The 25,364-nt window shown below is 50.3% G+C and overlaps 10 protein-coding genes across 10 annotated transcripts; 3 read left to right on the top strand and 7 right to left on the bottom strand.

Annotated features, from left to right (window-relative positions):
- Positions 1-38: 38 nt before the first annotated feature.
- CTRU02_208729 (uncharacterized protein) lies at positions 39-1,658 on the bottom strand (the record flags this gene model as incomplete). Its single annotated transcript, XM_036724856.2, has 7 exons — positions 39-108; positions 240-478; positions 577-610; positions 742-988; positions 1,044-1,312; positions 1,361-1,426; positions 1,501-1,658. 7 exons carry the CDS (start codon positions 1,656-1,658, stop codon positions 39-41), a joined length of 1,083 nt encoding a protein of 360 aa, XP_036583488.2.
- A 1,804-nt stretch (positions 1,659-3,462) lies between these two features.
- CTRU02_208728 (polysaccharide deacetylase) lies at positions 3,463-4,254 on the bottom strand (the record flags this gene model as incomplete). Its single annotated transcript, XM_036724857.1, has 1 exon — positions 3,463-4,254. The coding sequence occupies one exon, from the start codon at positions 4,252-4,254 to the stop codon at positions 3,463-3,465; it is 792 nt and encodes a 263-aa protein (XP_036583489.1).
- A 1,647-nt stretch (positions 4,255-5,901) lies between these two features.
- On the top strand, positions 5,902-6,500 carry CTRU02_208727 (uncharacterized protein; the record flags this gene model as incomplete). The annotated part of the gene is made up of 2 exons (XM_036724858.1): positions 5,902-6,386; positions 6,449-6,500. 2 exons carry the CDS (start codon positions 5,902-5,904, stop codon positions 6,498-6,500), a joined length of 537 nt encoding a protein of 178 aa, XP_036583490.1.
- Positions 6,136-6,553, bottom strand: CTRU02_208726 (uncharacterized protein; the record flags this gene model as incomplete). The annotated part of the gene is made up of 2 exons (XM_036724859.2): positions 6,136-6,184; positions 6,333-6,553. The coding sequence occupies 2 exons, from the start codon at positions 6,551-6,553 to the stop codon at positions 6,136-6,138; spliced, it is 270 nt and encodes an 89-aa protein (XP_036583491.2).
- Positions 6,554-9,331: 2,778 nt separating this feature from the next.
- CTRU02_208725 (uncharacterized protein) lies at positions 9,332-10,252 on the bottom strand (the record flags this gene model as incomplete). Its single annotated transcript, XM_036724860.1, has 1 exon — positions 9,332-10,252. One exon carries the CDS (start codon positions 10,250-10,252, stop codon positions 9,332-9,334), a length of 921 nt encoding a protein of 306 aa, XP_036583492.1.
- Positions 10,253-13,896: 3,644 nt separating this feature from the next.
- On the bottom strand, positions 13,897-15,563 carry CTRU02_208724 (WD domain-containing protein; the record flags this gene model as incomplete). The annotated part of the gene is made up of 2 exons (XM_036724861.1): positions 13,897-15,286; positions 15,346-15,563. 2 exons carry the CDS (start codon positions 15,561-15,563, stop codon positions 13,897-13,899), a joined length of 1,608 nt encoding a protein of 535 aa, XP_036583493.1.
- Positions 15,564-16,484: 921 nt separating this feature from the next.
- On the top strand, positions 16,485-19,436 carry CTRU02_208723 (pre-mRNA splicing factor ATP-dependent RNA helicase prp16; the record flags this gene model as incomplete). Its single annotated transcript, XM_036724862.1, has 1 exon — positions 16,485-19,436. The coding sequence occupies one exon, from the start codon at positions 16,485-16,487 to the stop codon at positions 19,434-19,436; it is 2,952 nt and encodes a 983-aa protein (XP_036583494.1).
- A 1,525-nt stretch (positions 19,437-20,961) lies between these two features.
- On the bottom strand, positions 20,962-21,646 carry CTRU02_208722 (acylphosphatase; the record flags this gene model as incomplete). The annotated part of the gene is made up of 5 exons (XM_070205134.1): positions 20,962-21,111; positions 21,234-21,303; positions 21,414-21,426; positions 21,538-21,571; positions 21,635-21,646. 5 exons carry the CDS (start codon positions 21,644-21,646, stop codon positions 20,962-20,964), a joined length of 279 nt encoding a protein of 92 aa, XP_070061209.1.
- Positions 21,647-21,842: 196 nt separating this feature from the next.
- Positions 21,843-23,225, top strand: CTRU02_208721 (mRNA splicing factor rna helicase; the record flags this gene model as incomplete). Its single annotated transcript, XM_070205133.1, has 4 exons — positions 21,843-21,854; positions 21,923-22,446; positions 22,509-22,891; positions 22,954-23,225. 4 exons carry the CDS (start codon positions 21,843-21,845, stop codon positions 23,223-23,225), a joined length of 1,191 nt encoding a protein of 396 aa, XP_070061208.1.
- Positions 23,226-23,787: 562 nt separating this feature from the next.
- CTRU02_208720 (transcription factor) lies at positions 23,788-25,160 on the bottom strand (the record flags this gene model as incomplete). The annotated part of the gene is made up of 2 exons (XM_070205132.1): positions 23,788-24,735; positions 24,810-25,160. 2 exons carry the CDS (start codon positions 25,158-25,160, stop codon positions 23,788-23,790), a joined length of 1,299 nt encoding a protein of 432 aa, XP_070061207.1.
- Between the last annotated feature and the right edge of the window lie 204 nt (positions 25,161-25,364).

The following is a 25,364-nucleotide window of genomic DNA, read 5'->3' as shown; positions in this document are numbered from 1 at the left end:
CTTCTTTATGTTTCCTTGCCCTTGAGATTCGCACCCCTTTATAGTGGAATAGTCAGCGACCCATCCTCGTTGATACAGCCAGCCAAGCTGTACCTCGTTGACTCGAACCTATATCTGTGCGTCAACTCACTGCCTATGACGCAACTTCACACCCAAGAACAGGCATAGATGGGTGGCAAAGGCAAGATAAAAGGAATCATTGCCAAAAAGCAGGCGGGATGAAGTGGTAGAAGACTTACGAAAACTGAATGGAGCCGGTGACCATACATCGGCATGCATCGCAGTACTTCAGTATAGTCTCTCGACTTTTGTCTCCAGCCGCCTTCTCCAGCACACCCGCTGCGGCCTCGAAGGCGGCAACAGAGATAGAGAGGTCAGCGAGCAGGGCATCAACAGCTTGTTGAGGCGATTTGTTATCCTCAATCATGAGGATTGGGACGGCGTTAACAATACTCTCAATGGTACCGCCCGTCACTGGCTGTGTTTCTCATGTGTTAGCTAGTGTAGTGTATGGCGCAGCAGCAATAAACCTTTCCAATACAGGGAAACCGGGTACTAAAAATGATTATGGCTTACAATCTCTTTCTTGAGGGAAAGAATATCGTTGCTGCTGTGTCTTGTTAGCCACCTGCTCATTTATGCTGCTTTGAAGGGGTTGTATTTGAAAGACTTGGTTTCACGCTCCAATTAATTGATCTTATCATCCTTTCCATTCCAAAAGAAATATGGTGCGGTACTTACATCCAAATGCTTCTGCTGGTCTCTTCCCAGATGGTTTGCAGCTCCACCATGTCACGAATATGTTCCGGAATGCTTTCTCCCATGCTGAATTCAATAAGAGCACAGAGAGTCCAGACAGCTGCAGTTCCGTGTCGTATTTCTTTGTAAGCCTCAAAGTCAGGAAGCAGACCGCTAAGTCGAAGACTTTGCTCTTTATCGCAGTTCCCGATGTAGCACCGCATTTGTGCCATGAATTTTTGTCTTTGTCCTATAGTGTTTGGTCAATATGCATATCCTCATGTGTGGGTATAAGGAGGTCTTGCCTAGGGTGTACGCCTTTTGCAGTTCATTCCCGATGGTCTTCAGCTCAGCGTTAACATGGTCGCACTTCACATCACAACCGCTGTCGGATGCAAGACCAAGAACTTCCTCAAGAACTCTTGTGGTATTATTACGGTGTGCTTTTGCCTTTATGAGGTTGTCGCTCAAATCTCCGGTTCCCTGCTGATCAATGGCATCATCCCAACAGAAGAGCCAGACGATGTAGAGTGCCAAAATCTTGATCCGGTCCCAACCTGAGTAAGGGTAGTAGCTAAAAGGTTAGTATTGGTGAACGCTCGCGGGGAAAGAAGGTGCTTACAGGCTGACGAATCTGGCATAGTTTGCCTCTCGATATTTCTCTCGGAGGGCGGGATATTTGATCAAGCTGTAAAAGAAGAATAAAGAAAGATGAGCTTGTGATTTTTAGTGTGAGTTTATGGGGTTTGAGGGATGGCTTACCGATCAAATGCGTCTTCGACAATGGGGATGATGTTGGTTTGGTGGGCGTTGGCCTGTACTGGCCAATCCTTGAAGATGTCACGAAGATCAGGAACGTGAAGAGTCTGCCCACGAAGGGACCTGATGACTGTTTGAGGCTCAAAAATATGCGAGCCCATTTCCTGGTTTATTTTCACAAGTATTGTGACCCTTCTGTATTCTCGTCTTGTCAGAATGGAAGAGAAAAAGTGTGGGCTTGATTGCGGCCTTGGGAAACTGCCTCGGTATATTTGCTTTCCGGCTTCTTAAATAATTTTGTGGTGAATCGAAAGGTCCCAATCAAAGAATTGCAAGAGTTTACTCCTAATTAAAGGCGTAAAATTTGATTATTGGCAGTGGGAGGTAGACTTGTGTCCGTTAGGCAGCGTCCAGGAGAAGAAGTGGTCACAGATAGGTGATATGAATGCCCATTTGAACAATCTTTGGGAAATCCACCACCCAAGCATCGCAGGTTCGCGAAGGCTCTCAGAAAATACGCCCAGGCCCATTGATATCAAATAAGCCTGGTGAAGAGCCCGCTGACCTAGCGGTGTAACTCCTATCCAAGTGTGAGGACTTTGTGTGGATATCTGACATTATATACTTGCAAGATTCTGCAGGTTTGCGGTTCAGAGCTGCGTCCTATCATTTTCTTATAATTCCTCCTATGAAAACAAGCTATGGCCCGTTCTGTGGCACCTTCTTACTAAAGATATGGGCAACTACAGCCGTATTTGTGTATTCTTATCTGAAGAAAAAGACGCGGGTTGTTTTTATAGCATCAATACATGTTAACAATCGCAGTCATCCTCGCTGATGAGTCAGAGTCTAGTGACCAAACTTCTGTTTCATCGTCCAGTTTCTCACTGTCTCGATGAAAACGACTGATAGAGATATGTTATCCTCAACTTTGTAGTACAACAACATTTCTGTTTAGTAGCAGGGAGCAAATGGTGGGCCACCCCTCTAACCCGACAATTCGATACAACACGGCCTCCCGGACGCGAGGGCCGAAGAAGATTGGAATTAGTCTGAGATCCTTTGGTTACACTGTCAAGCGTGTATAGGGGCACTTGGTCTGCAAAGGTCAGCTAGCTACCCGACCCGCATCATTTTGTGAGGAACCGATCTCGGAATAATAGGCAGCATGTCACAGGCGGCTTCTGCAGGATCTCAAGACGCACATAGCCGGTTGACCAGCATGTGTAGACGATTTAAGTGGGCGGGTAGGACACTGCTCGGCACGAGTTTATGGCATGGCAGCCGCCAGCTCCTGTCCGTCAAGGACATGCGGCTGCCGACATTGTCTTGCAGACAAGTTCCGTGTATACTGTTGTTTTAGCCAGTCCAATTTCGCATCTCCTCTGGCTCGTGTGTAGTACCATACAAATAGCTACTAAGTTCATAGCACCGTATCGTACAATATCCGGCCTGCTCCTGTGGCAACAATGCAAACCATCCGTGACTTGCATAGTGTACCAGAATTCCCCATTCTTATTCCTTGCAAGGTCCCACGGAGCGGTACTGCAGCTTGGTAGCGCATAGCTTCATGCCTTCCACCTTTGTAACAACGATATTCTTAGAACTTGAAAGGGCGCATGTAGCCATCGACCATACTTGCAACCTGCGGTTTTGTGCGATATGCGTAAGACTGTATTCCTCGTTTGCGTTTAGCGGTAAGCAACGTGGCTTTGGGCTGCATTCCTCCATATTGTGACGCCGAGGATGCACACCATGCAACGCCTCGGCGGCTTGATGCAATGCTGCCGAGGCCGGCTCCGACAGACCTGCAGGCACTTGGAAGCCAGCTCAACACTATAAATGCCCTCGAATGGGGTATCCTTCCAGCGCTCGGAGTAAAGTAGCGGCGTGGGAGGTAAATGTACTGCACTCCAAAATATCGTAACAGTGGCGTAACCATAAATGTCATTCTTGACCCCGGGCTCATCTGTCTGTGTCAACCTCCTTCAACAGCTCCGTCAAATTCATGATCCGGTAGCCTCGTCGCCTTAGCTCTGGAAGAACCTGCCGCAACATAGGTATGGTCCAACTTCTTCTGTCGTGGCAGATGATAATGGCACCCGGTCGCGCCATGCTCAAGATGTGGTTGGTATTGAGTTGCCAATTGCTAACTTGAGCGTCATGTGGATATACACTCCCCAAAACCATCCTATATCCTAGCTTATCGACCAGCCTCCGCATCCTGTTGCTGAAGAAACCAGATCCCGGCCGGAAGTAGTTAGCGGGCATGGGCACATCTTCATAATCGTAAATGTTGCTGATCTTCCTCCTCACCTCCAGTATCTCCGCCTCCAGCTGTCCGTCGGGGAGGGATCGCGAGGCCTCGTCGTGCATGGCATGATTGCCGAGCTCGCTGCCGGCCCTGATTATCTCTCCCATATCTTCCTCGTGACCGTCCATCTGTGACCCGATAAGGAAGAATGTCGCGTGGGCGTCGTTCTCCTTCAGAATCTTGACAATTTCGGCGGTATGCTGCGACGGCGCGTCATCGATGGTTAGACCGATGATCTTCTCCTTCGTTGAAACTTGCCACAGGACATCGGGCCATTTCTGCGCAAAGTGATTTATAACGAAAGCTGGTGGTTTGTAGATGATGTAGACGGGGAGGACCAGCATGAGGGCGAGTGTGAGGAGAAAAAGCATGGTTGCCATTCGGTTGCGGCGCGCCCGCCTGCGAAACTTGGTTGGGAACCTGAAGAGCGATATTCGTGCCATTTGCCTAGCCGTTCACCTTCCACAATGTTAGCGGAAGAATGAAGCGGTCGGCATTGTTGAAATGGTTCAAAGGGTAGTGAAACAAAACGAAACGAAGCTGAGCCCGGTCGCACAGCTTCATCGCGAGAGCTTGCAGGGGTTCCGTTCCAGAGCTGGCGCCTCAACTGTCCGTGTCCCATTGTGGCTGCCCAGCGGGGGATGGGCAACGTGGCGGTAACCAATGAGTGCCCATCAGCTACTGACGAAACTAACCCACCACATGAAACTTCACTGTGTCTTCAACTCTATCAAACTGACACGGTTTATTTCAACTTCCAAGCTAACCACCAGAAGAGAAGTTCTTGTCTGTTCTACCACGCCACATTTTACGATCTATTAATCCTTCTAAATCTTACTGCGACACGTAATTGCGATGACTTTATTCGCCAGCTTAGTTTCTATGGTCTAGTACAGTTTTGGCTCTTCCGATCCATCGCCGCCCACCTCTCCGCTCTACCCCGGCATAGGCACCTGTCAGATTAGGTAAACCATGATATGAGGACCATGGGCAGCCGACCATGAGGAATTAACCCCGTCGGGCATAGGAGTTTTGTCGTCATTATGTGAAAGTTATGAATAACTTCTATCATTGCGCAAACATCTCTCCAGCCACATCTTCCTGCGCACAGCCTGCGATGGTAACGATCGACACAAGTCCGCCTCAAGGGCGACGATGTGGAAAAATGTCTGCGCCGAGTGGCGATTCAAACCCTCCGATTAAATCATCCAATATTCTTCAATCTTTTCTCGCAGACAAGGCCTTGAGTAGATTCTGAAGCATCAGGAATGATGATCAGGAATTCTGACATGTCTGACAAGACAACTAGCGTTGTTGCCTAAGCGGGTTCTTTCTGGGGGCATCCTCAAGCTAAACCTCAGTCCAGCGCAAGAATGTTTCCATGCTTAATTAGTCGATGATGGAGCGCGCCCCCTGTACTCGTCTGTAGCGATCCAGGTGTTTGTCATCCTCATCGGGCATGTCCGGCAACCCACGGGTGCTCCATCGTGGGCTATTCTCGGTGTCTTGATGGCTCTTATCTGCATTTCCTAATTTGCTTATGGAGCTGAATCACTCGCATCCAAGAGAACGACAACTGAGATGGTATGACTATGGACGTGGGAACACGGCTTTTGACAGCTGAAAGCCGTCTGCTCTCACACTTTCTGCATACTGGCCCTCCATTTATTGTTTGATGAGCTCGAGTCAACTTTGTTTGCGCTAAAAACAACATGGAGGGCCTTGTAGGGCTGACGGCAAGGGTCATCCTCTTGAATCCTTCTCCCTACCTTAGTCGACCGTCTGGGGAAGGTTAAGCTTGCAGCAACCATGTCTAAGCCACATGAGCGGGTTCATAGTGCACACAGCTTGGTGGTAATACTTCCGATGAGGCCGGTCTTCTTGGGCCTCAGTTAGGCCCGCACGAGTTCCCCTGGGAAGTTGTTAGCCCCGGCAAATACGGGATGTTACTCGTCTGCTAAGTTATATATCAAGCTCTGTCCCGTACTAAATCGAAGACACTTTATATCCGTCAAGATATCTTATATGACTGTCCACGAAATAGGCACGTTATCAAAGGTGACGAGTATCGTTTGAGACAACTCTTTCCCATGAGCACTTGCCTGCCAACCTTACCAAAGCACGTCGAGAAGAAGAAGAGCCGCAGAAATAGCCTCCAAAACCGCCTAGAAACGTCTCCTAACGAATGGACTTCATCAGACTTGATTCTGGATTGTGAGAAGTGCGACTCTTCGGAGACCTTTCAGTACTGGACAAGTTCGACAGGGGCCCGGGTTCTGGATGAGGAAGATATTGGGGCTTGGCTGCAACAACAAGATCGCAAGTCAGCCGAAACGAGCATCGTGTGGGCCGTCAACGAATTCGACCTCGTATCTGCATCATCGCCAAGTCAGTCACAGTCTTCACAAACGGGGAGTCCGGGGGCTATGAACGAAGTATTACACGGGAACGTTGCAAAAATGGAAGAAACAGACCACAAGTCTGACATGCCGATGATTCTGCGGGGGGTTGGGGCTTTTACAGAGGATGTTGAACCTGCGACTTCAGAGAAGGAGAAGAAAAGAACGAGGGTGTGGTGAGTTTACACGAATGATTCAGTAACCGAAAAAAGAACAAATTCCTGACAATGGCTGCTAGGACGAAAACGAAACATAGGCCGCTCATAGGATGGGATAACTTATGGCTGTGATAGTACAACATCGTACCTCCGCATACTGGCATTGACGGAAGCGCAAGATGCATTGCGAAATACTATCAGCACATGAAAGATAATGAAAGATACCCTTTTACATAGTACAAGGAAAGTCGATGCGGAACGAGCCGCATGATGCACCCCGTTCTCACTTTGAGAATTTGATGGAATTTCCAGTTGTGGTAAATGATGCCTCTTTTTTTCTTTTTCTTTTTTTGTATTAGCCGCCGGCCCCCCTTCCGATTCATTCGCCCCGAAATTTCCGAGTTCAGTAGTCGGCACGCCGTGTTGAGACCCCGAAACACCGGGTCTGAACTCTGATTCTTCGGCCGACTCGGGATCTCCCATGTACGCTTCTTTGAGTTTCGCCATGAGGGAAGAACAAATCTCCACTAGCAACGGTTTCCTGGGCTGCCATCCCAGCCAACCGAATGCAACGAGAAGATGCGATGAACACGGGGTCAACCGCCAAACTCTGTTTAATGGCAACAAACTTTTGTTTATCCAGCTCGCTTTCTGCCTAGCATACCACGCGGCAACCAAGATGGCAAAATCTAGGTTGCAACGTATCCTTTTCCTATTTCAAAGTTTAAAGTGAGGCGACACGAGACCGGATGATACGTCGTCAAATGACTGGCATCGTGAACTATGAATCATTCCGACAAGGGCTCCTGAACCCGTCCACTTCCCATATGAAAACCAAGAAAAAGACTCGATAGCTGATCGCATATAGCGTCATTGATTATCTACGGAGAAGATCAGGAAATCCTCCTGCGGGCGCCTTACCAAATCTTCCCATAATTCTCATCACGACTCCCCCCTCCCCCTTTTTTTTTCCGTATGCCAAGCACCAGGAAGAAAGATCCCGACCTCAGATCAAACATCTACCTTGCGGTGATCGGCGGTTATCCTTCTTGGTTGCTGCTTGCATCGTCATGCGGAGGGGCGGGCACCCAACCCTGGTTGGAGATCAAACAAACACTGTGGGCGCCACCACGACGGTACCACCGCATGTTTGCTTGGTTTTCCTCCCTCGTGTCTTTCCAGCCCTCTTACTGATGACTCTGATAGAGACGAGCAGGGGTTGCGTAAAGCGGAGATAGTGCAGAAAGAAAGCAAAGGCGAGATCTAATTGAATGTCATCTTCCTTCCACAAATAATATCCACTTTCTCATGTAAATGAATCCAATGGCATCCCCCCCTTAATTTTGTGTACTTCCGCTACTTTCTTCTTTGCAGTTGTCATGGCTACAAATGTAAGTCTCTCTTTTTTTCCCCTTCCTTGCTTATCCTGACACAGTTCGCCAGAATGTCTTGCTGAAGTGAACCCTTGTGTGAGAGGAAACCGAGTCATATGATGCATTCGGCCTCTTCACCTGACGTATCTCGAGGGTGCCAAGGAAAGAGAGACAGGAACTGGGAGGGGGGACGAAAGCGGCCCAATCGAACGATTAGATCCCCAGGCCGGGCCGTCCGTCACATGGGAACCTCCCGATCTCGCAAATCGTCAATCGCGGTACCAAGGGCCCGGCAGATGCATTCAGTTAGAGCATCTTCTGAGTGCCGCTCTTAAACATCTCAAACATTTTGCCATGCGAGAACGGGACTTGTCCCTCCGCACTTTCCATGCTGCCTCGCCTCCCACCAATTAGTCATTACAAGCCATTCCAGCCCCTCAACGGTAAAGGTTTCTGGTGATCTCTGTGACGATTCGATTGATCCGTCGTCGAAGTTTGTCGATAAGAGGGTTGCAGAAGTTTTAAGAGTCAATGGACAAGTCCATTCTGCCGATCCTTCCGCATCTCGACGGGTCCGGCAAGCTTTTGGCACAACCACCCCGATTCTCCCCTGGCCGCTGGCAATTACCACCAATTACACACCGCGCGGCCCTCAGCCCGGCAATGCCGTAGTAATCTACAGAGTAGATGACTTGCTCCCCACGCCAGTGTGGGACATCATGCGCATTACAGTTCAACCAGAAAACCATAAGCGGCAAGGCCAGATTTATGAAGCAGGCTACTGCTAGCATCAGCAGAGGGGGGAAATTCCAGTGTACCTAGAGAGCCGGATGAGGAACAGTTTGGGTGTTTCGGCACTAACGCAGAGCCTCGGCGGCGCTGTCTCCGGTAGCTCGGCCTGGGTGGTGTAGCTAACATTCGCGCCGTCCTTACCGCTCAGGTCAACCACGCTGGGAGGATTTCTGCCTCCTCTCTGCGGCCTGGGCTGACTGGTCGTGCGTTGGACACACCATTCTCGCTAAAATATGTCTGTGGGTTGGTGGTTATTTTCTTGTCTTCTCGTAGTCCAGGATATGGCCCGACCGAACGGGTTGCCCAGTTGTTCATCAGATGAAATGGGGGAGAGATGGGATGGCTGCTGCAGCGCACGGTGAGCCATGTACAGCTTAACTCTCTGCCAACCAACACAGACCAACTCAAACACAACATCACAATTGAACAAGTGAGGAGCAAATACATACGAGATAGACAAATGAAATTTGCTAGTTATCAATAAGCAATAATGTTTGAGTCGCCGTATAACGCACTCGGGGGGGAATATCCACGCGTCATTTCAAAAGATATATACACAGAAACGCCAAATTAGCCCGCATGTAGTGGGCATAGGAACCACCAAATAGAGCATTCCCTACCATTCCGAGATACGTCCGCTCGAACGATTTTTCGTTGAGCCAAAAGTCCATTTTTGTCTTTCATCATCTCCCGAGAGCCTCCGTAGAATGTAAAGGAAATCCGAGGTCGTGGGCCGGTTCGCTTCTTTCAATTATGTACAACGAATAAAGCATTTAAGAGTCGCAACGATTCATTGAATCAGATCCATGCGGCAGCCATTGGGCGTTGAGGTGAATGGCTAGCCACGGTATCAGGGAAGAAGCTGGTGAAAAGAGTTTGAACTTCAGCCAGGTAATCCTCCGCGGCGAACTTGCGTAGACCCTGTGCCTTGAGGTTGCGCTCCTCCTCGTCCATAACGTGATCCTTAATGCCAAACTCTTCTGCGATCTCCGTAACTTGGGCCAGCTCACGGCCAAAAGGGTGCGACTCAGTGGTTTTCTCCTGTCTCGGCTGCTGTTGCTGGAGGAATGCGGGACTCGGCATAGGTGGAACGGCCTTGGGCGCAGGCCCGAGTGAGTTATGAGACATGGTAGAGGCGGCACTCGAGCCAGACGACGCCCGCGAGGAGAAGGTCATGCTGGCTTTTGTCGATATGGACTTCTCAGAAATCTTGGATCCAGTTGAGATGGTGCGCGAACGGGCCACCGCATCGAACGAGGCCTTCTTAGTGTGTGAAGGCGCACGCTTAGGAATTTCTGGAATCTGGGGGACCTCAGGAGCAGTTGCTGGGTTGATGGCATGACTCGGTGCAACGAAATAACAAGACAGGTGGTTCGGTTCGTGGTCTGTGGATCGTTCGTGAGGAGCAACGTCAGGGCTAGTAGGAGGAGAGGATGCGGCGGTGTTGATGCCTTCCGACTCTTCCTCTGACGACTTGGTAGATGACTTGCTGGAGGAGCTCGTTCGGGGTCGGATATCGGGAGCGTTATAAGACAGCATGTTGGTGGTGTGAACAAGCTCCATGGGCGCGGAGATCTTGTGCCTGGCCATTGGGGCGGCCTTGGTGGTCTTGCTCCGCTGCATGAAGTTGTTGCTGCGCTCCTTTCCTCGGGCAGCGTCAGAGAGGTCAATACTCTGCTTTACCCGACGGGTGGTGAAAGCTCTTGAAAGAGACGACATTGTGGTTTTATGTGAATATAATCAAATCCGGTAAACTTGGCTTCTAAACTGGGACAGGGCGAGAGAAAAGGCTGTCTTGAGGGATGAGTAGGCAGGCTTGAGTAGTTATCGCGGGACGCAAGCGCCTGATCCGGTAGCAAGGGCCTTGTGTGTAGTGATGAACTGCGAAGAGCGGCAGATGATGGTGACGGAGGGCTGGATACTGCACTTGTGATTGGGCCTGGGAGCTTTGCTGGCAGGTGGTGTGGATCTACTGCTGCACGAGTGCTGTTGTCAAGCGGGCAGTAGGGAATGGTGCCGATTATAAGTGAATGGGGGCGGTCAACCAGTGTCAGAGGGTAAGTTTGTGTCGTCTGTTCACGGTAGTGATGTGGCGACACCAAACGATGAGATGACGGCTTGGCCGTGACGGATTATCCTGCGCAGGTTGCGTCAGGTTGACAATTGTGCAGTATGGCACAAAAGGTGAGGAGTCCAGTCCTGAGGTACTTTGAGGTACGATAGTTCGGCGTCGATCCGGTTTAGAGTGGTTTAGTTTTGTGTGTCTGGGTGTAAAAGAGAGTGACTTCTGACTCGGCCTCGAGTGGGCGTGTAATGACTGTGAGTGGTACAGATCAACGGAAGTTAAGATGACGAGTCTTTGTTCGTATGTAATGACGGTCGGTTTAGTATGTATAGCCAGCCGGGAAGGAACGTTCAACGTGTCGAGCGGTAAGAGCAATGTAAGTTGAGTTGTGTGTAGTTTTCCTTGGTATTGCAGAGATTGGAAAATAAAAAGTTCGAGCCCGCGACAGTTGTTTAATATCTCGAGTACTCCGAAGGAGACGATGAAACACGTAAGAATAGAAAGACACACCACAAAGGGAGAGATGATGTGTACTAGAGCAGAAACGAAAAGGGATAGGATCCTTTTTCCTTGACCAAAGTGTGGTAGGCGGTGGAAAAGGTTGAAAGAAGAGAAAAGCAGAGGCGGAGGCTCAGCGTGGGGAGGGAATACCACAGTAATAATCTAACGAATATTGCGGGTGTACCGCAAAGTAAATTGTCCTGGCTTTGGCTCCGGCTCCTCGCACTTTCGTTAGCTTTTCCCCTTCTCCTCTCATCTGGCCCGGCCCAAATGGAGCTTCCTGGCAATAGGCCATGGTCGGGTCCACGACCACGACTGCGACCTGGGGGATGTCGCTCTTTGATTGCGCCATAACCTGTTCTGGTTGGCCCTGAGCACTCTTACTCGCAGGGACTGGAGCCAACCACTGGGGGGACTGGCACTTGCGACCTGGCGTCATCCTTGCCGACTTTCCCTTTTTGCCCCTGTCGCAGGTGGAGCACCACGCCTTAAAACGGCATGGTCACTGAGGGTCACAGTGTGTTCTTGTTGTTTGTGGACGCAAGTGGGCCTGCCGATTATCCTCTTTTTTTTTTTTTTTTTCTTCCCAACCCTAGAGCCAAGGAAAGAGGTCTATGCGCCAATGACAGTTCGCGTTTGTCTTGTTCTTGGTCGTTTCTTTTCCTCTCCCCCCTCAGCCCTTTTGGGTATGACCTTACGTCGGTCTCGCTCCTTTTTTTGGGTCTCCTGGCGCCCACCCATCCAGGAAACATTTGAAAGGCGGCAAGACTTGGAATGGTGGACCTATTCGTCCAGCGACAACAGTCTAAACCACTGTCGAACCGTCGAGCCGCCACCAAGGGGGTCACTGTGATCTGCCTTCTGGAAGTATGCCCGACATCGTCAGACCAGTCCAGCCGAGACCAATCCGGCGCATCCTTCGCTCCCTTTGGGCAAATCGTTACAGCCTGTTGCATCGTTTCTATTTTTTTGATTGGACACTCTCTAGTACACAGCGATATGTCCGGATACACCACATCTGAAATACAGCATCTACTGCGGGCCTACTCACAATTTCTCGCTGGATGCACATGCGCTGGACAGCGACCGCCATGTGTTCCCAGCTGTCTTATGTCGCTTGGTGGTACAGCATAGTGCGTGCTGCAGCTCCTGGTTGTCACACAAGAGAAAAGCAAACCTCTATTGGCAGAAGTTGGCTTCTCCCCAGGAAAGCCTTGCGTAGTTGCCAGACTGTCGCAAACTCAAGTCCGAGTCTCACACTGATACTACCATTTATCAGGGCAACACGCAAAGAGGAGCCATTCTTCCTCACCGCCCGCCCGCCGGTACCATGACCAACAGCTCATGGGCCCCGAGGTTGCCGGCCCGTGTAGCGACTCGCACCGCGCAACCCTGGAAGGAGGATTGTTCTGTTCAAGATGGGCGAGCCGCGGGCCTGCGGCGAATCATCAACCTGCAAGGTTCTCCGGAGGGGTTCATCCTTGGACTGTGTGCTGTGATTCCAAGAGCTAGCTTGAATGTTGAGTTGTGGGTTCCCCCTAACTTTTTGGACCAGTGAATGCCATCGATTCTTTCAAGGCTCACAAAGGCGTTAAGCAAGAACGCCCAAAAGCCGAGAGATCGTGTCCGGTGGTTCCTAGTCGTTCACACCAACTTGATGGTGCTGGAAGGCGTCATTGGCTGAATGTTCTATCCGCCTCCTCGTCCACTGGCAGGCCCCCCTGAAGTTTCAGCGTTTCAAACTGCGCCATCCCACCCTGGTGGCGCTGCTCGCCTTGCGTGCCTGCGCAAGCGGCCCCAGAATCCCTGTTGACGGCCTCCACGTTATCAGTCAGGGCTCCCGGGCCTAGCGATTTGACTTGTTCATCAATCCACAGAGCTCCATCCCTTGCACATCCTCCAGGGGCAAGTGGCCGGTGGTGGTGTGGAAACCAGGCGACTAGAACTGATTTTTTCACCTCATTCCTAGAGGAGGCAAAGGCTCGGAATCCAGTTATTGGGGAAATTCCCTCAACGACATCACAGCAGATCGAGGGGGCGGCACTTTATTTCGTGGTTCTCACCCTTGGGTTGCTCAGCTAAATATTTTGAAGTTTAAACGAGATGGACCTCGAGACCTCTGTTATCAAAAGCCGTACTTGGCCCTACTCTTATGTCGTTGAATATTGTTCCACCAGCTTTCCATATACCAAGTGTGCATGAATCTGCCAGGTCCCCTCCGTTACTTGCCATTTTATCAAAGCATCTTTCAACTACTGTCTGAAGTAGTTCCATCAAGTTGGCCTCGTCATTTTCAACGCCTAAACAGGCCGCGCAGTCATGGTTTCATCTTAAAAGATGATCCAGCTCACATACATCATCCTCTAACGAACCGTTCTTCGCCAACTGCTTTCCCAGTTTGAGCCCACTGTTTGGCAGTCTTGGCTTCTGTCTTGACGAAACTGATCTGGTCTATGCTTATTGCTGTTCGGACGACGGCATTTGACTTTGGATGAATGGAGACTAACTTCTCCGCTTGAAAGCCACTCTCTATTTTTGACTTTGTCTACTACGTAGCAGTCCGTCCAACTCCCCCATTTTCAGCAATGCCGTTCAAAAGTCATCGTTGCTAGATTGTAATTTTGGCCTATAGCTACCTCATGCGGCGTAGGTAAGATATTTGGCGGCCTACTCTTGCGACCCAACTGCCTAACCTGTTAGAAGAGATTCCGCAACACCACATGCGAAAGCCAAAAAAAAAAAAAAAAAACCACCTCAAGCAACGCATATGATGATGATACTTTTTACGTTCTCTACTTTAATCCTCATCCTCATCCATTGATTCGCCATCCTTCTCACCATCGTCACCCTCGTCCTCGCTGGAACTGCTGTCGTCCTCCGCAACACCGACAAGTCTGTCCTCCTCAGTACCCTCCGGCTTCTGGGGAACACGCTCAGCAAATGCGTGGCGAACAGCAGCGTTGGTGCTCGTATCCCAAACATGCATGGTTCCACGGCTACCGGCAACGGCAAGTCTAAAAGCCACTTCGGGATCAGGCGCGAACTGTGTTGAAAAGACCTTACCGACGTCCAGGTTACGAGAGACAACCATGGACGGGCCTGAAGGTTGAATGTTCCACAGCTTCACAGTCTTGTCAGTTGAACCGGTAGCCATGAAACCGGGCACAACGGGGTTAATGTCGAAAGAAGAGACCGACTCGTCGTGCGCTTGCAGCGTCCAGACGGCCTTGGTCGCTTCAGGGGTTGACGGCGCGTTGCGGATGTCGTGGTAGTGGATAATACCGTTCTCCGTAGAGACGTAGAAGAAGTTCTGGTCGTGGGGATCCCATCGGATGTTCTCAACATCGCTCTCAACACCCCATCTGGGCGCCTTAGCTTCAGGGGCTCTCATGTCTGCGGCGACAACTGTTCGGTCGTAGCTGCCACTCAACAGAACAGTAGACTCAACCGAGTGCCATGCCAGAGAGCAGACCTTGTCCGTGTGGTAAGTGTACGACTTGGCACACTGGGCCGTGTGCAGATCCCAAAGCTTGACCGTCTTGTCCGCTGAGGCGGAAGCCAGGAGGTTTCTGTGCTTCCTGTTCGCGGCAAGGGCCAGAACGGCGTCGACGTGGTACTCGTCGTTTGCCTTCTTTGCCTTCTTCTTCTTTTTCTTCTTATCTTCGGCACCTTCGCCAGCCTGGCCCAGGATGGCGTTGGGGTACATGCAGTCCACGGTATCCAGGTCCCAGACCTCGATGTCAGGGTCCATGGTACCGACGGCGACAAAGTTGGCCGTCGAGTTCTGGTCGACGCCGGCCTTCTTCACAGGGATATCAAGCCACTCGACGCAGAGAGGTATCGCGGGGAGCATGATGTCGTGGTGGACGTAGAGGTTGTCGGCGGCGTCCTCGTAGACATAAACCTCGAGGTGTGCCATCTCGTCCTCGACCTTGGCCGCGAGCAGGAGATTGTCGGTCGCAAGGATTTGCAGGTCTTCACGATCCTCATCATCGTCATCCTGATCGCCCTTCAGTGTGATGTACGGGTCCTCCTTGTTCGACTCGTAGTAAGCCAGCGACTTGATGTTGCCAAACATGGCCATGCCTTCGCCCTGGCCAACCTTCTCCTCGTTCTCATCTTCCTCGTCGGTATCATCGTAGTGCTCCAAGTCGTACTCCTTGAGGTCATCGTCATCAATGTTGATACTAGAATATGTTAGCGATATAGGTCTAATGCGACAAAAATAGCGTTGTGAGAAACCAACTCTTCAGCTTTTGAGCTAGGGGCTGATGCTGCCTCATTTGCCGGTGTCGGGCCCTCTGCCTCATCTTGTGCCTCCTTCAAATCCTCCTCGGCGTCGTCCAGTTGCAGCTTGGCAAGTTCTGCTATGCGCTCGAACTCAGCCTCGTCGAATGTGTACTTGGAGGGGAAGGGTGCCGCGAAACCGCGGGGTACCCAGCTGGACGCTGTGATCATAGACATCTTGAAGAATGCCCGACGATCGGCTATATAATGCGCGACTCAAATGCGCAAATTCTAGCTAACTTGAAAGTGCAGTCGGCGAGAACAACTAAACTGTGGAAAAACAATTGAAGTCGGTCTGCAGAGCAGGGGTAAACTTCACGGCCCAACTATGAGCGAAGAAAAAAAAAATTCGGCCCGTTGGTGGGGTTTATCTTATCGACTTATCGATAAGCATCGTAAAGTTGAATACTGGACTTAACTTGTAGAAGGAAGTCAAATGGCCTCAGACTCTTCTATCACATATTAAATCGGTCAATACAAATAAGCTACCCCGGTTACTATCGCATTTTTTTAGGCCTTTTACTCAATCATACTACAAAGATAGTCTGGAAATTTTACGTGCAGGCTTCGAAAGCCAATGTCTCATCATAATTTCTTAAATGGTACTGGATGCAATTGATGACTTTATGCATAACTTCACTGATCTCACCATGGCATTGGTCTTGTATTTCCCCTCTTATGCTCTAAAGTTCTTCTCAATCATGTTTCCAAATACATTCCAACTGATCCTGAATTCTTAGGAGAAAGGAAGAATACCAAATGTTGGTGACTGTTGACGCTAGTGGGTGTTATCGGAGTTTAAGCATATAGGCTAATTTTATTGCACTAAAGCACTCCGACTGACGTCTATTCCGAATGGCTTAGTTGCATACTCCTATGTGGCCCCACATCGGTAGTTGCTACATCAGCGCTTCAAGCTTTGTTTATTTGCCATCAGCTTTGCATGCATTGTTGGTCGCATCTGCCATCCATCCCGGTTCCTAGACACCAAGGGGGCTAACGAAACAAGGGCAAATAATTCAAGGAGGAGAATAAATATAGACGAAAAAGAGAAGACAGACGAGCAAGGACGCCTGGCGCGACGACAAAACTACAACAATGTACGACAACCGAGATGGATCCGCGCCCAGCTTTAAGCGTCGAAGACTAGATGGCGGCAGATTCCAGGATTCAGGGCGCTCGACGCCGCGAGACTCGAGATCAGCTGTCACTCCGACCAGAGATGATGATGTCCCTGCGCCGACTGACGAAGACTCGAAAGCGCTGGATCGCGACTGGTACATGGGCGATGAGTTTGGTGGACACGTATTCGGCGACGACACACACAACCCCTTCGCGGCGTATTCATCATGGGAGGCTAAGCAGCAAGAGGAGATAAAGGCGGAGAAGATGACGGGTAGATTCGATGCCCGGAGAGAGCAGAGGCAACGGGAGAACGACGCATGGGAGACAAATCGGATGCTTGTGTCAGGAGTGGCGCAACGAAGGGACATGGGTGCCGATTTTGATGATGAAGAGGCCACGCGAGTGCATCTACTTGTGCATGACTTGCGCCCGCCTTTTCTTGACGGACGAACCATCTTCACGAAGCAGCTGGAACCAGTTCCGGCGGTGCGCGACTACCAGAGCGACATGGCTGTGTTCAGTCGAAAGGGTAGTAAGGTCGTGAGAGAGGCGCGACAACAACGCGAACGTCAGCGGCAAGCACAGGAGGCTACGAGTATGGCGGGTACAGCACTGGGTAATTTAATGGGCGTCAAAGAGGATGACGGGGATAGCGCGTTGCCGGTAGCTTCGGAGGAGGATTCCAAGAAAAGTGGCAGCGGTGACAAAGGCGACGATAACGGCAAAGGCAACAGCAACAAATTCAGCGACCACATGAAGAAGGACGAGGGCGGCGGCAGCAGTGATTTCAGCCGGAGCAAAACGTTGCGCGAACAGAGGCAATACCTGCCTGCGTTTGCGGTACGGGAGGATCTGATGCGTGTTATTCGAGAGAACCAAGTCATTATCGTGGTCGGCGAGACTGGATCAGGCAAAACGACGCAGCTGACACAGTTTCTCTACGAGGACGGGTTTGGAAAGTCAGGCATGATTGGTTGTACTCAACCAAGACGTGTCGCTGCGATGAGTGTCGCGAAGCGTGTCTCTGAGGAAATGGAGGTCAAGCTTGGCAGCACTGTGGGCTATGCGATTCGTTTTGAGGACTGTACTAGCAAGGACACTGTTATCAAGTACATGACTGACGGTGTCTTGCTGCGAGAGTCCCTCAACGAGCCTGACCTTGATAGATATTCATGTGTTATTATGGACGAGGCCCACGAACGAGCTCTGAATACGGATATACTGATGGGTCTCTTCAAGAAGATCCTCCAGAGGCGACGAGATCTCAAGCTTATCGTTACCTCTGCGACGATGAACGCCAAGCGGTTTTCGGAGTTTTACGGCGGTGCTCCTGAGTTTATCATCCCTGGACGAACCTTCCCTGTCGACGTCATGTTTCACAGATCACCAGTTGAGGACTATGTAGACCAAGCAGTTCAGCAGGTTCTAGCCATTCACGTGTCCATGGACCAAGGAGATATTCTTGTTTTTATGACCGGACAGGAGGATATCGAGGTCACTTGCGAACTTGTCCAACGACGACTTGACGCGCTCAACGACCCTCCTAAGCTCAGTATCTTGCCCATCTACAGTCAAATGCCTGCAGATTTACAAGCCAAGATCTTTGACCGGGCACCACCAGGTGTTCGCAAGTGTATTGTGGCCACTAACATCGCCGAGACAAGTTTGACGGTCGATGGTATCAAGTACGTGGTGGATGCGGGCTACAGCAAAATGAAGGTTTACAACCCGAAGATGGGCATGGATACCCTCCAGATCACGCCTATTTCGCAGGCAAATGCTTCACAGAGATCGGGACGTGCAGGCAGAACAGGTCCCGGTAAGGCCTTCCGGCTGTTTACCGAAAAGGCATTTAAGGAGGAACTTTACCTGCAGACTATTCCTGAAATCCAACGGACAAATCTCAGCAATACCGTGCTCATGTTGAAGTCTCTGGGTGTCAAGGATCTCTTGGACTTTGACTTCATGGACCCGCCGCCGCAGGACACTATCACGACGTCTATGTTCGATCTATGGGCTTTAGGTGCATTGGACAACCTGGGCGAACTAACTCCTCTTGGTAGCAAGATGAGTGCGTTCCCAATGGACCCATCTCTCTCGAAGCTCCTGATTACGGCTGAAGAGTACGGCTGCAGTGAGGAGATGATCACCATTGTCTCTATGCTTTCCGTCCCCAACGTCTTCTACCGCCCGAAAGAACGCCAGGAAGAAGCGGACACCCAGCGCGAGAAGTTCTGGGTGCACGAGTCGGACCATTTGACTTACTTACAAGTATACTCTGCATGGAAGTCCAACGGGTGCTCAGACGGGTGGTGCATCAAGCACTTTCTCCACGCCAAGTCCCTACGCCGTGCCAAGGAGATCCGAGACCAGCTGCTGGACATCATGAAGCTGCAGAAAATGGAGATGATTAGCTGCGGTATGGACTGGGACATTATCCGCAAGTGCATCTGCAGCGGCTACTATCACCAGGCTGCCAAATACAAAGGCTCTGGCGAGTACATCAACCTCCGTACCAACCTTGCTGTCCAGCTACACCCGACCTCGGCCCTGTATGCTGGCCATCCGCCCGACTATGTCGTTTACCACGAGCTCATCCTCACCTCTAAGGTGTACGTTTCGACTGTGACGGCCGTGGACCCCCACTGGCTGGCCGATTTAGGTGGCGTATTCTACTCGGTCAAGGAGAAGGGGTATTCGGTGCGAGATAAGCGCATTACTGAGACGGAGTTCAACCGTAAAATGGAAATCGAGGCAAAGATGGCCGAGGACAAGAAGAGAGAGGAACAAAGGTTGGAGGCCGAAGCCGAGAGGTCGGCGAGGAAGAGGACTGGAGCCACTGGCCCAGCGATGAACGGGAAGAAGATTGTAACTCACGGTGCCGTTAAGAAGCCCGTCATCAAGCGTAGAGGCAGAGGCGTTTAGGGTGTAGGATAATACCACGAACATATTTGTACGAAATGATATCATCAGCGACGACGCCATTTTACAGGCGAACGCTTGTTAACTCCGTTACTGGCTTGCATGATGTTGTACGCGCCAGTCGAAAAATATTCTTCACGTATGTCAGAAGCAGCAGTCTGCGGCAAAGCGTACTATTTCGGTTACAACCTGTTGATGCACTTGGTCATACGGTGTGACTTGTGTTCCGGCAATCCCTGATATATTCTCTGGGCGGCTCTGAGAATGTCTGTAACAGGCAATTCTGAGTACACACTCGGCTGGTTGCCACTGGAGTGACGGACGTGCTTCGATGAACAAGTCATTTGAGTTCATCACCTTAAACCCCAGCCTCATGAAGGGTTGGCGTCGTTTCCCTCTTAATCATACCAAACGAGAACATCTATCCCATCTTGCACCACTGGCTTCGTTCTGTGATTACTTCTGTATAAATAGACCCGTGAGATTCTTTTGAGTTCAACATATCGAGTGCGGAAAATACTTTCAAAGTCGTTTTACTAAGTTGCCGAGGAGTGACTCAAAACTGTCAGGTAATGAATGAATGGCCTGGTTCGGCATTGTATACAATCAAAAGGTCAAGTTAACAAACTTGCAGAGGCCTGCTTTACGGTATCGCCTAAGAAATTCTACATTAATATACAGCTACTCCGTCCGAGGAACCAGGCGCGACGCTCTACAAGTCAAGTCAGGTTTTCCCAAAGGCTATCTTTCTTGCCTGGAGGTCTATCTGCAACAAAGAGAGTGCGAACAGATGTACCAGTTCAAACTAGTTTTTATCGAAAACAGTCCTGAATTAACCAGTTGTTGATTGAATGGAGCAAGTCGCTTGGACTACTACTGAGACTTCCCTATTTCGTGGATGAACCCAAAACCCTAGTTCCTCAATTATGGAATGATTCATTTCATTCAAAAGAAGCAGATGAGTGGGCTTCTTTGGTTATATAATGTTGGCTTCGCAAAACCTGGTCTGCCGACAGGACCAACCGGCAATTATCAGGCAGCGTGGTGCTGTTGTTCTTGGCCTTGACTTCCTAACTCACAAAGACGTTCCTAAGTACAGACTTGAATTTTGGTCCCAACGCCAACATCTAACCTGATACAAACTTCTGTTCTGAAGGTCACGTGGAGACTCTGCAAGGACAACATCAAGGACAAATGAAGCTAAGGCGAACCAACTGTAAGGACCCAGGACTAAGAATGCATTGCCTAGTGTCTAAGACTACCAAATGATTGTTAAAATCGAGTCCTATAAGTGATAGAATCGGTGCACCTGCCACTGCGAATGAATTGCATCGCTTCGCCAAGTGCCGTATACCAAGATCACGTAAAGCGCTCCCTGTGGTCCAGAAGGAATTATTACAAGGAGAAATGAGATGCACTGTTATTATCTCAATAACAATTCAACTAGTGAAAGAAGCTACTGCTCCTCCGAATTCGATACCTTATAACTCTCGTTGGTTCTAATCACTTTCATTATACACGGAGCGATTTATCGCCGGACTAAAAAGTCTTGCTCCCCATCAACTAGATCTCTATCCTCATGGTCAAGTTTGACGACTTTGGCTGATCTCGGTCCCTCATCGACGTCCTTGAGAAACTTCTTCAGCGCGTCTTCCTCGCCTTGCGCCTCACCCTCGACCTAAACAAGAATCGAATCAGTTACCGTAATTAATTGCCACAAAAAATACCACAAGGCCCCGATCAGTAGATGTATAATCATAGAGGTATCACTCTAATGAAACAGGGTTGCATGCAACTCACCTTATTGCTGTCTGTGTTGCGGCACCAACCCGTAAGACCATACTCGGTGGCCCGCTTCTGCGCAAAGTAGCTGTTTTCCAGAACGCCAGTCAGTCAATCTTTATACATAGCAACTAGAACCGATTCTCGCAAGGTGGAGTTTTCTCCTTTGAATATTTGGTGCGGAAAGATGCCACGAACCGGAATCCAACACCTGCAGTGACGTCAGCTACTGTGAAGTTGACTTATCTCCCTTGCTCGCTTCCCCTTATCCAGAATGCGATAGCAGCTTGGAGCTTGTGTGGAGGGAGGGGTCGGATCGTACCTTGTACCAGACCACCGTGTGCAAGGAAATATATCTGTTAAAAAAAGAAGAAAAAAAGTTAGCGTCGAAAGCTCCAGCGATAGAAGATATATCTCACTCTTTTCGCCATAATTTGTATTCAACTTTTGCAGTGTTTTGGTGAACTTTCTGGTGGTTCAGAGGTGTATGCAGGGAAGTCAAAAGTAGCTCGGAGCTCTTAAGAGCTTCGATAAACTTGGCGACCTTGGTGGGGTTTGTATCACGCATCGATGACATGCAGCCTGGGTCTGGGCCTATCGATAGGTTAAACTTCGGAACCAATCACCATGGACGAATTTGTGAACAGTCCTGCGCCTCTCCATCTCCTTAACTGTCTTGGGCACCCTCGCAATTTTTGACAATAAAGATTGAAATCATCACGCCAAATCACACGTACACGCCCTTCTACGGAATAGACAATAATCTACGCAAGCCTTTAAAGATGGCTTCTTCAAGCGAGACACCTGCTGTCGATCAACAACCGACGATCCTCTTCCGCGCAAACCGGAAGCGCAAAGTCGGCCTGCGACAACGCGCACCATCCCCCGACGATGCCACCTTGTCCGACACCAAACCGACGGCAACAGACTCAAAATCTATGAAAACTACGGAATATCAATCAATACCATCACATGCCGATAGCGAACGCGAAGCAGACGATAAAGAAGAGGTTATCCCCTCCGCCATCCGCCACCGCGCGCGCAAGCGCCTCAACGGCGTAGGCTTCTCGGCATCCCGCGCAACAGCCCCGGATGAGACTACGTCTTCAGATATCTCGGCGTCTCGTGCACTCGTGCCTGCGACATCACCGCCTGTAGAGGACGAGCCGCTAATCACGAAGCGATTTGCTCCGCAGACTGGTCTGGCTACTACAATCGTCAACAAACACATGTATGCTCCTCTCCTGCCTTACCCCCCCCTGCCCCAATATGACCAGAGACTGATAAAGCAAGGACGGAATACATAGAGTCCCGCCTCTCTAACCGCAAATCTCCTGTCGTGGAAACAAGAACACAAATGCAGGCTGCCACATCATCCTCAACAGCCCCCACCACACTCGCGGAAAACGACACGAAAGCACACCCTATTATGCAGGGAAAGCTGATGGAGGTCGACCTGGGCGACGAGGTCCGCGCTCGCAACCAAGCCATGACCGAAAAAGCCGCCCGCCGCCTTCTGGGCGAGGCCGTACCGGAAGAGGAAACCGAGGGCACCCGGAAAGCGAAAAAGCCCAGGTTGGGGAGAGATGGAAAGCCCTGGCGCCCACGAAATCGGCGGGGGAGCGATGATATCAAGCGTGATGAGCTTGTCGAAAAGATTCTGCGTGAGAATAAACGTAAGTACAATTCTCAAGTCATGGTATCGCCGTATCTGAGTGAAGTTACTAACGTGGACAAGTCGACGTTTACGATGTGCCTGCTATGCAACAACCCCAGTACGAGGGCGACGGCGACGCAGACGATCGCATCGCTGAGGAGTTCCGGCGCGAGTTCATGGACGCCATGGTTCAAAGGCAGCAAAAGAAGAAAGCAGCCGTCCCACCAGCCCGTGCTGGCGCCCGCAAGACGGACGAGGAGGTGCTGAAAGGACCAAAATTAGGTGGCAGTCGCAACTCGAGAGCTGCTATGCGTGATCTGCTGCTCAAGAAGGAGAGAGAGGCCAAGAAATGACGGAACGCCACTCAGATTATCCAGACTTGAGCATATGTGGAAATGAGATGATACCCCCACGATAACAATGAATGATCCTCATTACTTGAATGATTGTATTTCATGATTGGCATCTATAAAACCAACTGAGAGTGCTACAAAATTGAGATTGCCCCGACCCAAATGATGGAAAAACAATAGAACGAAAAAAGGTCATGACGACGTGTAAGCCAACCCTTGATCCTGTAGTAACCATTTTGATATCCCTGATACGGCCCATGAGAAAGTGAGAAATGAAAAAGAATAAGACGACCAGCGGAAGAATCCGCTCCTGATCCCGTAAGTGACTAGACCCTATAAGAATGTAAAGAATGTGTGAAGCCGGCTCGTGAAAAGCTATCTTTCTCTCTAAGCTCTCGCGATTTGCAACGCCGGGGTATTTAATGCGTCCCATCCTTATGCCTCGATGCTGCATATGCCACTTGTTCCATGACGCCTTTGATTGATTTCAGATGCAGAAGAAGGACTGCCAGGTCCCAACAATATAGCCGATGTAGGCTGTGCCTCCTACAATGAAATTTGTTTATCGAATGTCAAGCTGGAATGGCTTGAATCGGCCTCCAATTGTCGCGCAGCGAGGGCACTTACGCCGAGCCCCTTGTTCTGCCATGAGAACATCGACGCAAGCCTGGCACAGTCCGCAAATACATTCTGTGCAAGCATACGAATCTTTAAGCAACGAAACACTCTGACAGGCTGCGCAATAGATCTGAGTGTTCTGTGAGGAATAGCTCGGTGACGAGTCTGACAAGCCCCTTGACTCAATATGAAAGTTCTCCCCGCTCTCACCACTTTCAACCGAAGGGAACGGGTCAATAGTGTCCTGGTTGTAGGATGGTGGGGTTAAAGCTTGCTGCAAAGGCGAAGCTTGATAGCTTTGCGCTGCATGTGCTGCCTGGAATCCATGATGTTGGAATGGGGGCAGTGATGATCTGTGAATAGAAACTGGTGATTGGGGTACCTTGAGGGATGTCAGGTGAAGTTGAGTAGAACAGAACTGAAGGCTTCTTACAGGAGTCCTGTCCTCATCGATGTCACCGGCAGCTGAAGCAGCCTGGTCAGCAGCATCGATGAGGTCTTCCCATCTTTTCCCATAGTCTGCAGAAGGTTCAGCCGATAACGCCTTACGGTCATTATTACCTGGTCTAAGCCGTTCGTCATTCTGGATGCGTCGTAACCAGTCCGCTGCTGAGCCGCGAGATTTTTGTTTCTTATGATGGGCTTCTCTGCCTCGCTTGGTGACCGATTGTTTCCTAGGTCGAGCAGGTCCTACTGGCCGCTGGATTGGTGGAAGTGTCGAAGAACGTCCAGGAGGCGAATTCGCAAGAATCGACGGAAGAATATCCCTAGGTCTACTGGAGTTCATTGCTGGAAATGGCTCACTGGTGATGTCGTTGTTTGATAAGTGGATGGGAGGTAATTCAATTGATGTCCTAGGTATTCGTCGGCCTTCGGTGTCAGAGTGCCAATCCTGGTTGAAGAGAATTCGATTAGCGCTTCACTGGTGCTTGTAAGTGGATGGGGGCGGACTTTTCAACTCACCACCTCAGATTCCCATTCCGGCTCGACCTTGTGACCATGCAACTGTGCCAATGCTGCTGCGGCACTAGCAGCTGGAAGGAGCGAGCCGACAGCGTGGTCGTCCAACGTCCGGGGCGTGCCCGGATTGCTATTGTCGTACATGTGTCGATCATGGTTGAAGCCTTGAAGATGGTCAATCTTTGGGGGAAAGCCCTGGATTGAGAGGGACGAACCCTGAGGCACAGAGGTCGGGTTTGGCTGTAAAGGTGGACGATCGGACGGCGGAGTATTAATCATGAGCAGGAAGCTCTCCTCGGTCGCTGGAAGCTTTGAAATATAGTGTTCGGGGTGCGCTCTACGAATATGTTCTTGCATGGACCGATATCGTTTTTCCTATCATGTATTGGCAGTGTCAGAAGAGCATCATTTCTCGGTCGGGCGGGTTTGGCTGTGGTAATCAAAGCTTGCACTAGTCGCAAGAGTGGGCGATCCAAGGCGCAATGGTCGGCGACACTCTTTGTTGGAGTAGTGATTTCTGCGGACTCGGACTTACACCGATGCATCGCTTCCTACAGCTGG

The sequence above is a fragment of the Colletotrichum truncatum genome, assembly GCF_014235925.2.
Source record: "Colletotrichum truncatum strain CMES1059 chromosome Unknown Contig_0005, whole genome shotgun sequence".
NCBI classification, from domain to species: domain Eukaryota; kingdom Fungi; phylum Ascomycota; class Sordariomycetes; order Glomerellales; family Glomerellaceae; genus Colletotrichum; species Colletotrichum truncatum.
Note: the sequence above shows the minus strand (reverse complement) of the source record. Positions and strands in the feature narration are given on the sequence as shown.